The 14,818-nt window shown below is 36.7% G+C and overlaps 1 protein-coding gene across 2 annotated transcripts in view; it reads left to right on the top strand.

The window, feature by feature from the left end:
- Positions 1–14,818, top strand: part of syt6b (synaptotagmin VIb) — a 32,280-nt gene that overhangs the window by 13,116 nt on the left and 4,346 nt on the right. The window contains exons 1-3 of one of the 2 annotated variants that reach the window (XM_082155395.1): positions 1,075–1,230; positions 11,783–12,161; positions 12,569–13,145. In XM_082155395.1, the coding sequence (XP_082011521.1) occupies positions 11,995–12,161; positions 12,569–13,145 (744 nt within the window). In that variant the 5' untranslated portion in view covers positions 1,075–1,230; positions 11,783–11,994. Of the gene's footprint in view, positions 1–1,074; positions 1,231–11,782; positions 12,162–12,568; positions 13,146–14,818 lie in introns of those variants that run through there. The other variant, XM_082155394.1, reaches the window with a different exon arrangement.

Genomic DNA, 14,818 nt, shown 5'->3' with positions numbered 1-14,818 from the left:
AGCTCTTAGCCGGCTCTCTTGATGACTGTAGGTAGTCCAGCATTCAGAGCCACACAACAGGACTCTCAGAACACATGCTTCATACACTCTTACTTTAGTGCAGACAGATAGATGCTTATTATATATAATCTATCCCTTTAAGGGTCTGACAGAGTCTACTGCATGATTCATTGCATTTCAAAGTCGAACCTTTTAAGTCTTTCTTAATTACCCTTCCTGCCTTTTAATAATTCTGAAAATAACAACTACCTTTCTTGTCAGTTTTTTGAAATTCATGAGGCATTTTAATTAATATGCATGCTTTTTATGTCATCCATTCTCTATTATAAATTAAAATTATAGCAATACAATTTCCCATGAGTTAACTTTCTAAAAAATAAATAAAAAAATACATTTGGAAACCACTATAAAAAAATACAGTGACAGATGTAGTACTTGACCATATTTTGGTGTCTGTGTATTTTACAAATCATAACCATATAACCTATCATTAATGGATAAGGTTATGTACCATCTTGAACAAATAATCTGCTTTAATAATAATAGTAGCCTAATAATCAATAATGCTATATACATTAACAAAACAAATATGTAGCATAAAATGTTCCATAGTGTACATAACTCATAATGAAACCAGAAAAAGCACAAGTAGCCTATCTAAAATGCACAAATAAAAAAACAATCATCACAAGCCTATATTTTTTGTAAAAGTAGCCTAGCTGTAATATAGATTTTCGAATTTTACTTTTAACTTTATTTAAAGTAAATTGTATACATTTATACATTAAATCCGTAAAATCTCATGCAATATCTATATTTAGGTAACAGGTTTTTACTGTAAAGTTTTGACTTTTTCTACGGTATTTGTAGCATACAGTAGCTATTGATAAGCCGCGGGGTTATTTGTTTGAAGCAGTTGTGAGTGACCAGCAAAATTAATATGTGTGTGTGTGTGTGTGTGTGTGTGTGTGTGTGTGTGTGTGTGTGTGTGTGTGTGTGTGTGTGTGCCCCTAGACAATTACAATACAGCATCTCTCGAGCTGAGCAATGGCTGGCTTCCTCGCGGTGCCATAGAAACGCGGTCCCGTGCGCGCTGCTGTGTAGAGCTCATTCTGAGACGAGCTTGCGGAAAGACAAGAGCTGTTTTGAGGCAGGGGGTCTCAAAAACTGCAAGAAAGCGAGTTTAAGTGGGAATACCAAAAGTGAGAGATAAGGAAAAAACGCTTTGTGGTAAGAAATTATATATATTTATATATTTGTGTTTCAATAAAGTTGGGAGTGTATTTTTATCCTGTATCCGGTGCTTTACATAGCCTACGTGCTTTGACAGAACTGCATTACCTACAAAGACGCATTATATATATTTTTTAACTTGATGAATATTTGTGTACTTATACGCCTTATTTTCATCTATAATACTGTATATGATCATTTTGTTCGTTTTATTTGTTGTTTAATTCAAGAGTTCAAAGTTCCTGCAGCATTGATAGGATTTTCATGCAGGTGTTCAGCTAATTTGCGTAAAAAAGCTCTTGAAGCTCCCTCGGCTACTGAAGAGATTATAGGCTGCCCTGTTTCATAATAGTTTAATTAGAAAAAAATCTCCATAAAACATAACTTTGTGAAGGGGTGGAAGACTTTTATGTCGTTTTCTTCTAATGTAGTTTTTAGTACCTCTTAATTGGCACCATCTGTGGCTGCTTCAGCCCATGGACAGTATTTATTACCTAAGTACAAAGGTTGATATCTATTATACAGTGTTGTATTGATCTCACAATCTCTGTGCTTTAGTTTTGAGCATATTAAACATATGGCAGTGAAAGGAAGGTGTTGGTGGTGCCCTGGGGCTGCTTAGGACAGCAGCTTACATTTCTAGTTGAATGTTCATTAGAGCACAGTGTGTGCAGATCCAGATCCTCTTGTGAATAGGGTGCTTAAAGAAGGAAGGATGGATATGGTGTGTACACACAGTACATACATTATCCTTCATTCAAACTGCAGTCAGAATGTGTTTATCCACATGATGACACGCTTTTGTGTGTTTATGTGTATGTGTATGTGTATGTGTGTGTGAGTAAATAAGGGTACAGCAAGTGCAGTGACTTGCTTCTCTGGTGCAGTGGCAGTCTGGTCCATCACGGTTCCTCTCAGCAGGTCGTCTGGAGCCTTCTCCTGCATTGGCAGTTGATCACACTGGAGGTGATAGTGTTAAAGCATTGTTGTCAGCTGCATCTCCTAAAGTTGCAATGTCGGCAAATGAAAGATCTGCTACAACAGGCTGCGGTGCATTGCTTATCATCCTTTAGTGTTACACTGACTTATTGTCCCAGCCTTTAGGTGATAATGACAGTGCTGCCAGTGCATTAGCTGCCCAAGATGGAATGGCTTGTTGTGGTATATAAGCGGGAATGGGTGAAAAAAACACTAAATATGTGCTTAGGGCAGAACCTCTCAAAATGCAACTCGACAGCAGTTGCCTTCAATGTGCTGTAGTGAGAGACACAGGTGCTACAATCATTGTTTGATGATGTTGTTAGTAATGATATTAATATTTCATTTGTTTGCATGAGATATACTTATGATTTCATGAGACAACTTCTGATGTTGGTGCTAGTAAACTTGGTGGAAAGTATGTTAACCATTTGCGTTATATGGCAACTATCTTTCAAATATTTTTTCTGTCTCCAAACTATGTAGCAGGGTTTTATTATGAACTTTACCGATAATGGATGCATAATATTGGTCGGCTTTTTGCTGGCAGGGTTGTATTTTTATAGTACCAATGGCGCTGTGTCATCAGTACAGCACTATTGACTGGGTCGAACTACATGGCCAACCTCAATATGTTTTGTTAAAACTTGTTTGAGGTTTTGTTGAAAGCTGCTAGCATCCTCTGCTTATTTCTCTTTCTTTTGCACAAAGTACACTGCATTTGATAGAAACACATAGGGACAGTTTTTACCTTTAGGCTTAAAAACTGTAGCTACGGCTACTACCGTGTCACACTATATTGCCTCAATTTCACCTTTCATGGCACCCTTGTTGTTGCCTTTAAAAATCGGCAGACAGAAAGATTTAGGGGTATTTGTGTAGCCAAATACAGGCATTGGCCACTCACTTCAGCCTATTCTGTGAATGACTGGCCGTGTCCATCAAGACCAGTAAGCTAGCTCTTCTCTCGCCTTATCTCTGGCTCACACTCGCCTTTCGCCTGCACAACAAATGCTAATCTAGCCCAGTTTCAACCTAAAGGAAAGGAATGGCACTTCTAATGTGGCAGATGATGTGATTTCTTTTGCTTATCTGGAAAAGACACAGTCCTGAATTGTATCCAATGTATGTGGCCTTTGGGGTGAAAACAATGCTTTTGAGTTTTGCATGTAATGAGCTGTTTTTATAAAGGCTCTCAGTTCTCGCTTCCTTCTTCTCTGTTCTGTGCCGAACACACATCAGCCTGTGAGGTGCAATGAAGGCGAGGAACATGCTAATAACTTGTTAAAGCTGCAGTGCGATTTTGCTGCTTCACCTAATTACTAGGAGACATTTTTTTTCCTGCAAATTGTTCCTCTTAGTTGCATTCTGATTCATATTTTTTCCCCACATTTTTCAAAAAACAATGCAAAATAAATTTTATTTACATTATATTATATCCACCCCTCCCCCCAACTAAAGTTGGCATGAGAAAAAAAATTCAAAAAATCTATTTTCTAAATTGCATGTTACAGATTTTATTGTGAACAACGTGTTTCATTTTTTATTTTTTATTTTTTTACATTTCTTGACAAAATGACAAACAAAATGCCTAATCTTCCAGAAACAGACTTCTGTCAGGACTACTATTGTCAAAGATGATTAACAATTAGCATACATTTTGGATTGGCGGTATGGTTCTGTTATGGGCAAGAACTCCCTGCCCGTTCATGCAGCCTAGCATGGATAAGACCAAGGAGAACAGCGATAATCCCCTTAGGGTAAACAGAACAGAACCATCATAAATGTATTGCAGATATCATTAATGTTCAATAATTTAATGTAGAACATAATTCAAGAAAAATTAGTCTGATTCAAAGAGGAATATCAGAAGCCAAGTCCTGACTGGACGAGTGGAGGAGCTGGGGATGGAGGAGGGTAATTAGCTCCTGAGCAACGAGATAAAGCTGCTGATGATGCTGAATGTATACATAGGGATGCTGTGGCAGGCGTCGTATATAGGTAGACATGGATCAGCTGAGAGTCAGCTGACTTGAGCTTGACTGACGTGACCTGCCAGAACTAATGCCACACTTGATTTCTCTTTGGTGACATATGCCAGACATCTCCAATCATTTAGTCTGCATAAACCCCGCCCCTTTCTGACAATCAACTGGCCGACAGACTTTAGATAACATGTTTTAGAATGTATGGAAGAAAAGATCTATCGCTACTTCCATTTCATGGCTTTAAATTATATAACTGCTATTTTTAAAACTTTAGCATTGTATCTCACCAAAGGTCATGTCCTGGGACCTTCTATAAAAGCTAAATTTTTACCAAATATGCTGCAGTATTCTAAACAGTATTTTTTCATTATCAATAATGAAAGTATTTTTTTTCTACCAACAAAAATAGTTCCAATAGAAGCCAAAGAAGTTTTGCATGTCGCTAAGTAACGTACAGAGTGGCCAAGTGCTACAAGAGAATCAGCAATTTTCCCAGCAATCACTCCGCTCTGGGAGAAACCCAGCTCCGAGCAATCTTGGAGCAAGAGAAACCCTGCTCCGCGCGGTCACATTCACTTTGACTTAAAAAATGCTCTTTGCCTCAGGCAAAATCACACAACTCTTCATGATCCACTCACATGGTTTGGAATACAGATCACAGTCAAGCTGTTATTCTATATGTAAAAAAATTAATAAAACTAGAATAAACTGTTAATCACATTTTCAAACAAATATTTTTGACAAATAAAGCCAGTAGATTTAACATTTTCATACTTTTTTTATTCTTACTCTAGTTCTCAGAAGAATTTCAGTTAATGGAAAAGTATCCATAGCTGTTTTGTCACTATAACATAATCATTGATTGCATAAATAGCACTGATGTGGAATGGTTTGATCAATGCAGGTGGCTGTTTTCCGAAGACTCAACAGAGACATAACATATGATGAATAACTGTACTGTTGAAAGGGGTTTTATGCATTAGGGGCACTGAAGTTTACAATCGAGAGAGGTAATCGTAGGTTAGTCTATGGCCATTACTACTCGGCAATCAGCGTAATTGCTTGTCTGCAAATTGCTGTTAGTGTAGGGCATGAAAGAAGAGGACTTTCCCATGTTGTCAACATGGCCACCAGGGCAGGAGCAGAGGGAAATATGGCAAATATGGTGATTTTTATTTTATCCACTCCTGCTTTAGGAGTTTTCACTTTTTAAGGCCTACTCTGCGATTGATGCAAGCATTCATGCCAAATAAATACTACCAGCTTATCTGCAGGATGTAAGATCTTATTGCTGGAATCAAATCACCCTGCAGTTTGTTCATGCAGGGAATACTTGGTCCTGCAGTGAATGAAATAAATGATTAAAAAGAGCAAATCATCGCAACATACCAGCACTATAAATAGTGCAATTTTAATGAAGCACTTTTGAGATGCTTATTAAAGTGCTTTGTATCTCCTTTAGGCCTGTGTTTCGAGTGTTGATGACAAGCACGCTGTTCTCTATTCATTAAAGTGGGCAATAGCCTTATGTTCACTTTGCTGGCCCTGACCACAGCTGTCACAACCGTATACCACGGGGACTTGTGAATGGCTGCAAGCTAATAGTAGGAGCACATTTACCCGGATTTCCCTCCAGAGCTTTGAGAGGGCTCAGTAGTGTTTGATGGAGCTTACATAGAGTCTTAGAGGTTGAGAGGAAGTGTTAGGTCTATATAAATCTCTTTTCTCATTGCATTGGATTTACTTTATATGGCAAATCAATAAGGTAAATAATTGAATGGGTTTATTGTTCTGGAAAAAGTATTTTAATAGATTCTCGAATACAGTCAATAATATTTAAAATCTTTTTAAAGCACTTTTTTAAAAAGAAAACATTTAGCATTGTTGTAATATATCATTCACTTTACATTTTTTAAAATAACATCATACATTTTTCTATTTCATCTCATGGCTGAACAGAACAGTGTTTGATGGCAACACCGCCGCTATTATGTCATAAATACTGTAACTGAAACTAATTGGACAAATGTGTTCAGCACTATTTTTATGATTGCATGAAGGTTTGAGGGATAACTGAATAAGGTATTTCTAACTAACTGTGACAGATGAAAGCAAAATATAGCCTTGGTTTGCAATTTTGCAGCAGTGACAGCAACATTAATGGCGCTAAACTCTTACTTCTCAAGTAGCAGAGTTAAAATAGAGGGTGGGATATGTCTAATGGACAGGTTTCTATGGATACCAGGTTAGATTTGAAGACACTTGAAGAGAAGTTAAAAGGAAAAACCCTGGGGCTTTGGATGCTGTCTGTCACTGGTACCAAACAAGCCTTAATTAGATGTATTGGTCACAGGAAATGTTCCACTGGATTTGTTTCAGCTTCATATGGGAAAGCAACAACACATTTAACCCTCTTTAATATTACTCAGCCATGGTAAATAATACTACTACTTGATCAATGTAGAACTCATTATACACTGAACAAAACAAAACAAAAAACAGGAAAACACAATTTGTCCTATTTATTAATTGTGATCTACACAACAAAATTGTGTTTCTCTATTAAACTTCATTTCTTTGCTTCCAATTATATAATTCTCTACAATCTACTAGATTAAATTATGTAGGGCAAATGTGATCCAATCCAGTATGATCAACATAATTTTTGTTATAGACTTTACTGAAACTGCAGTTCCCTGCATGCTTTGTATGGGACTTAACAGGTAGAGTAAACTGTTGAAATGAAAAATCATTGTATAAGCAAGATGAGAATGAGAATGGGGAGACTTCTTGCAATCTTATAATTCAGTGAACAAAACGTATGAAACTGAGTAAACTGATCCTGTCAGGGAACCATTTAAAATGTTTAATTGGGTCACTTAAAAATAACTTCAGTCCATTGAATTTGGTGAAGTTATGTTTGTGTAAATTGATTAATGTGTAACCAATGTACATAATTACGGTGAACTTGTAATTGATATTATGAAGTAAAACAGTTTCCACTCAAAAGTAGAAACCGATGTTTACAGTCTGAATAACCACTGGAAAAAAAAGTTTTTGCACTCATGTTTTTAAGTAAAGTTCACATTAATGGAATTAGGTCAAATCTATTTAACTAAGTTATGTAAATTAACAAAGAGAATAAGTACATTTAACTTGGCCAGTTAGAGTTTGTTGAGGAATTTATACTATACCCATTTGAAGTTTACTTTGGAATACTCTGTTTCAAGTTCGCTTTACTCACTTTTTGTAAATTTTACTCAAACACTGAATCAAGCCATGTTTGTATCGTGTACGGTAAACGACACATAGATTTCTTGTTGCACTTTGTAAGACAACATATCTACACAATATAATGACGTACCATAACCCCACTGAACACAGAGGCCTCAGGTACACAATAATGGTTACAATCAGTGGATAGTTTTTATGAATGGGTCATTCTGAGTAGAAAATTAACTCCATATGTCACAAAACAGCAGGTTAATAAACTTACAACAAAAGCAACAATAAAACAGTGTAAATACAACTAGAAAACAATGGAAAATCATTATGAATTATTCATGACCCAGTGCATGGTGAGAACAGTATCAGAAATTTGAGTAGGTTTTACTTAATTTGAAAACTGTGATGCTAACACAAATAATCATTTGTAATTATAACAAACCATTATTAGTTAAAGCTTAATTTCTACAAGCTTGAGTTAAGTACTGATATAGAATTTACTCTTTACTCTAAATTCTTGCCTGAACTATCTTATTCAATGTAAAAATTAAATTTTATTTTATTTACTTCACCACAAAATTATATTTATCAATGCATATGTTTTGCTTGTTCAAATTACATTACATTAGTATTACTGAGGAGAATGCAGTACAGTTATGTCTTGTTTGTACATGTAAACTGGATCATTTACATCACTGCAAAGTCTCTGAGGCCTTTGTAGGATTGCAGTTGGTTCTTGTTAATGCACTCCGGCTGGTGTGAGGTGAAGCTGTCAAAGCGTAAACAGTGTAATGGTTGTGTAACCTTGCATCACACCCATTAATATTTAATTTGCGGCTGAAAAGAGTCTAACTGTTGAGGCTAATACATCTCTGCGTATCTGGTCTGATGAGGGTCCAAGTAAACCTGTAAACTTAATATCCTTATGGTAACACTTTAGATTACAGCCCGCAAAGTTCTGCTAGAGTAAAACAAATTTACAGCGTAACTTTCGGTAATTATAGTGTACCTAATATAAAGTAAATACATAGGTATAAGGGATCTACAGTATATGTAAAGTTTGGGGAATAAAGGGGTAACAACTAGGAAAATTAACAAATTATTTATTCTGTAAGTATTTTAGAACTAAGGGGTACAGGCTATAATCTTAAGTTTGGGAGCAATTTAGCAAAAACATACACTGTACCTTTTTGTAATAATAATACAGGTTTGGTCTTTCATGTTTCAAGGCAAATAAAACTATTGCATTTTTAAAAAATACTCTTATTCCATACAGGGTAAGTGGTTCTTGTTACCCTCTTGTTCCATGTAGTTACAGGGTAAGTACAATAAAAATACATACAGTGGGTGCTGGTGGTGGTGGTGGCGCAATGGATAAGACACATGCCTTTGGTGTGAGAGACCCGGGTTCGAATCCACTGTGAGACACCAATGTGTCCCTGAGCAAGACACTTAACCCCTAGTTGCTCCAGAGGCGTGCGACCTCTGACATATATAGCAATTGTAAGTCGCTTTGGATAAAAGCGTCAGCTAAATGAATAAATGTAAATACACACAATCTGATATCACTGACTCTGAAACCTTTATCTGGAAAGCAACTTCTTTTCAAAACAGATTTACAAAACTTCTTATTTGTTTAAAACTAGTTTCTTTTTCTTTTCCATTTCATTTCACATGCTAACAGCACACTTGTTTTTAAAAACAAAACTATAAATAATAGTGAAGTCCTGGTTGTTTATTTTTCACAAGATCTAGATATACAAAAGCAGCCAACTATACACATGAATTGTCTCTGGTGCATTTGCTCTGCTATATTAGACTGTACAGAAATCAGAAACGACACATGTGCATTTAACCTACGAATTATTCATTTTGAATATCCAGTGCGTGTGTTGTACGCTCATCATTTTTTGCCACAAAGTCTCCCAAGTGGCCGATTTTCCACATTTATTGGCACATTAATTATATTGTCAAGTTGTTTGTGCTCCCACAGTCCCCCAGTAGCATAAGCGAATAACTGTGAGAGTGTGATTGAAATGAGAATGTACATCGATGCCGCACCTGTTTGTTTTCTTGGTTGCCAGCCAAGTGCTCCATCCCTGAGAGGCGTGCACTCCAACGCATTTGTAATAATCATAAAAAGTAGATCTTTTTTTTCATCCACTCAGAGATATAATTGTTGCCGTCGAGCAGGAATTTGACCAATGACCTGCTCTTCTTGTATGAAGAAGTCTGTAATTACATTTAGCTCATTTGCAATTCCATCTGGAAGTTGGGTGAACTTCAGTGTTAATGCTGTCTACCCGACAGTGTCGAGAAGTTTTTTGCAGTCTAACGATTTACTCATTACCCTGTAATATTCACACTAGAGATTGGGTTTAAGAGGCCCATTTTGAAGGTGTAAGAACCAATTGCTGTCCCTATGAAGAGGCAAACCGACTGTGCATCATACTGAATGATCATATACAACTATGTTGTAGGTTGTCTTCTCAGCATGTGCTGATTAATATTTATGTGAGTGCTTTGTGGTGCTTGATCAAGACGTGTGCTGCAGTCATGGAATGATCAGGACATTTGTTTTTTAATGACCTTCTCCACAGGATAAAGAAAGATATTTCGTTGAAATATGCTGTTTTAGTAAACCGATGAATGCTGGCATCAGGTTTTGCGGAGATGCATGAAAGGCTAAGCCATTGATAGCACCTCTACAGGTTCTCTTTGATGTTTAAGCTGCTCTTTTTTCATCTAATTTATAAAGAGCTGCTTGCTGTGGCTGATTTTGTATGCCAAGGCTCAACAATAAGGATGGCCCACTGGCTCAGGGTCAGTGTGAAAGAGTTTCGAGCTTGTTGAAAAAAATTACTTATTTACATCTAAGAGGTAGTGTAGAGAAATGATTCTCTGATAACCAAGGCACTCCTTAATTAAAATGTCTTTATTACAAATTTGACATGTCTAACTGGACTTATTTACATGTTCAGTTTCCCAAAACCATCGTTAGCCCCAGCTGAAAACTCTAGCATTGCTGGTCAACAGCATAAGGTATGTTTTGCACGCTGGGACATTGTTTTGCAATGTACACAAGCTCTTTTTTACTGCTTGATTTGTGTACAGATCTTTTGAAACTGGAGACAATTCCTTTGAAGCTTTGAAACGTTTTACCAGTTTACCAGTGACATTGATTGATAATGTAATCATAACTAAAACCATTAAAAAAATATTCCGTTCTACTTTCGGCAGATGGAGCAAAAAAATTACTAAGTTACAAAATCAATAAATCATGTTTTAACCTTATATTGTTTTCCTTTATATCATTAATGTATTAAATATAGAAATATGCCAGCAAAAACAATGCTTGTCCCCAAAACACTGCTTACACTACAGCTCTCATGCTGTGGTAAGAAGCATAGTTTCTTGTTAGAAAAAAAGAAAAAGAAACTAGTTTTAAACAAATAAGAAGTTTTGTAAATCTGTTTTGAAAAAAAGTTGCTTTCCAGATAAAGGTTTCAGAGTCAGTGATATCAGATTGTGTGTATGTATTTTTATTGTACTTACCCTGTAACTACATGGAACAAGAGGGTAACAAGAACCACTTACCCTGTATGGAATAAGAGTATTTTTAAATAGATTATTTTGGGCACAATAAGCAAGCTAACATTCAATACATTATATGTCTTTCATACCTTTCATCAGTACCATGTATGAGGAGTGTGCATGTGCCAAAATGCGCAAGGGATCCTCAGACTAATTTTCCCCGGGATCCCCGCAAATAATTTAACATCAAATAAAGTTAAAAAAACAAGGAACAAAAATAATGTAGTAGTCTTTACTTCATTACAGCAGAACGTCAGAAAAATTATGTTGTGGAGAAAGCTGCCAAGCTTAACCACATTTATACGGGAGTAAAGTGTACAAATGCTGCATGTTATTGTGATTAGTAAATGAATGGGTTTCTGTTGTTTATGTAAATTAACTTTATATGTAAATAATGTTAATACATTAATTGCAACTCTGCCACCTGCATTTGACACTTTGGTGGTTATCAGTTAGTTTTGTAGAATTTGCAAAAATGTCTTGTCACCACCTTTGAAAAGCTATCAGTATTGTTTTGCATCTTATGCTGTTGTTTTCCAGAAAGTGTTTTTATGAATTTATATAGTTATATTTTTAACTGTATAATTTCCAGCCTGCATTTAGTATATCTTTAAATCTTTCAAAACACTAGTTGGGTCAACATACAGTACTTTGAAACGATTAGTACACTTTATAATTGTGTAGTTGATGGAAATGTATCTAGAAGTCCGTTATGTGCATTTTTTTCAATGTCCCCTCCTGTCCATGTTGTATCTTCTGTCCAGACATTTCCTTCAGTCTCCTGCTGCTTGTATTTGTGGTGTGTGGTTTGGCCCTGCTGGGTGTCATCAGCGTCGCCACCTGGAAGCTGTGCTGGGTGCCCTGGCGCAGCAAAGTGCTTTCCTCTAGCGCCACCGCCCTTGCCCCCACCCGGCCAGAGAGAGACCAACACAGAGAAGAAGGTCACGGTGACTACTACCCAGCCCTTGGAGACATTATGGCATCAGACAAGCTGAAGGATCCTGGGAACTTTCTGGAGGCGGCAGTGAAGATTAGTCATACGTCGCCAGATATCCCTGCAGACGTGCAGCTGTCCATGAAGGATCATTTGCTGAGACGTACGCGTATCTCACGGCAAACAACCGAGCCGACCTCCTCTAACAGGTCAGTGTTCTGGAAGAATGAAGAAATGTTTGTGTCTGAAGACCTTCATATAGGTCATCACGGTTTACTGTATATACAAAGCCATTATGAGGTTAGTTCCAGTCATTCCTAATCATGTTAATACTTCGGAAATCTCGTAAATGTCAGACACAATTAGACCTGAAGGAGGTCTCTGGGTTTTATTGACTACAAAAAAGGTCAGATGGTGGAAAACCACAATAACTCCAGAGTAAAACCATATTTAGTGGGAACATTATGGGAACCTTACAGCATATCCAGAATTATCACCATCAATTTGCATTTGATCACAGGTTATAATTCAAATGTAGATTAGCACCTGGTGTGCTTTTTTGTGAAAGAACCAATGCATCAGATCAGGATGCCAAATTTTGTCTGATTGTTGCCAGGCATAGTTCCTTCAAGAAGCACCTTCCCAGACAGATGCACCATGTCACCAGTCTGGACCGCGGAAGTGATTTTTTAGACGTGGAGGACCATCCCATCTGCACCGCTGCCTCTCTTGGACGCATCCAACCGGAACTCTACAAACAGAGCACGGTGGAGGCAGAAGAGTCATCTAAGTACGGCACTGATAAAACATGCGGCAAGATCAACTTCTCCCTTAAGTATGATTATGAGGGAGAGCTCCTCCTCGTCACCATCCTCAAGGCATTCGACTTACCAGCGAAGGATTTGTGCGGCAGCTCCGATCCTTACGTCAAGATCTACCTGCTCCCCGACCGCAAGCGTAAATTCCAAACTCGTGTGCACCGCAAGACGCTCAACCCCACGTTTGATGAGACCTTTCAGTTTCCGGTCCCATACGAGGAGCTGGGGTCCAGAAAGCTCCACTTGAGTGTGTTTGACTTTGACCGCTTCTCACGGCACGATATGATTGGTGAGGTGATCCTGGAAAACCTTTTCGAAGCTTCAGACCTCTCGCGGGAGACATCCATCTGGAAGGACATCCAGTACGCCACTAGTGTAAGACAATTCATCCTCTTTACAACTTAGTGAGTCCAGACCCCACTGGTGATTTATCACATTAATGTGGCTTATGTCACATTAATGTGACCCTAATGATTTGGCTTTTTAAATATAGGAATACACTTGTATTGAGTATTTCTGAAAACACAAACAGTGAATAATTAGAGGATTCATAGACTGTGTCCTATGGGGTGTGATATGGTAATTTGTCGAAATTGTAATTACCAAACATGATAAATTGTGCAATGTATATTAAGTACTAAAAATATCAAGGGCAATAAACAAAAATCAATGCTTTATTATATGAGAATACTGAGCCTGCAATAATCTAAGTTCTGTTATCATTTACTCACCTTAATGTTGTTCCAAACCTGTATTACTTTCTTTCTTTTGTAGAATAGAAAAGTAGATATTTTTCAATAATGTCTCAAATGTTTTTGTCCATATAATGAAAGGCAATGGGGTACAAAATAAAATTAGATCCCATTTACTTTCATTAACAAAAATAACAAAAACAAAACACTGAAACATTTTTTAAAATATCTTCTTGTGTCCCTTTTTTCTTTACTATAAACTGATGCATTTATTGCCAACTGCTGTATTTTTTAAGGTCAGAACTTTTTTATGTAGATTTTTTTTTTACAATCTGATTAAGGCAGTATATTTAATTTGTGTAATATATTTAGGGAAATAGAGTGCCCTGAAATTCCAAAATAAGGTCAGACTATTTATCATCTGGCTTTTCTAACTTATACACCATATTAAAGTTATTTTGGTGCAGCAGGACTCTTACATGTTAAAGAGTGTAGTGTTTTGAGTTTCAGGTTTGTATCTCTTCTACTCAGCAGAGGGTTTCTGGCATAGACATTATAGGCAGTCGCCTAAGGTTCTCCAGGGCAAAGCTCTCAGATGCTCTACTTCTGTATCACTCACCTGCAGCAGTTTGACAGCAATGTGCAGCACACTTTCAGTTCCACCCAACACTTTCTTTGAAATTGAAGTTTTCCAAACAACTTTTCAAAACTTATCTGGTCTCACCAAGGGCACCATTGGAGTCAAAACTGCCATTGCTTCTAGTTACACTTGACAGAGGTTACTGTAGCTATTTACTGCCTCTCCAAATCAAATACATATTAGAGTTGATCTCGATTCAAAGTCAAACGCCCCATTCTATTAAACCTTTAACAAAACCACACCAGAACATTCAAATCTGTGTTTGCGCTGCCGCTGACTTAGAGAAAGCAGTTATCACACATTGGTACGAAACAGCCTTTCTGTTACAAATATTCAAATTATCACAGAAGTACTGGGATAAAAGTTTTTAGTTAAGATACTAACATTAATGTCTACGGTAGCAATTAAAATAGATTAAATCATCTTTAAGTCTTTATGAGCGAGTCACTGAATAATTCATTCAAACCAATTTGTTTGAAATAATTCATTGAAATTAAATAAATAATTTTAAATAGATTGCAGCAATTAACATTTTTGACTGAAATTGAAGTAAATTACATGTTTGTTTTTGTTAAGTTGTTTGTTCAGAATTGTGGTAGAATTGTGAAACAATTGTGATTGTCAATTTATCCAGAATCATGCAGCTCTAATATTAACTGTACAGTTTAATATATAAAAGCTTTTATTCATCAGAGAAAAACATTACTATTGTTATG

Source organism: Leuciscus leuciscus (genome assembly GCF_965113295.1).
Source record: "Leuciscus leuciscus genome assembly, chromosome: 23".
Lineage (NCBI taxonomy): Eukaryota > Metazoa > Chordata > Actinopteri > Cypriniformes > Leuciscidae > Leuciscus > Leuciscus leuciscus.
This window is presented reverse-complemented; position numbering and strand designations above follow the sequence as displayed.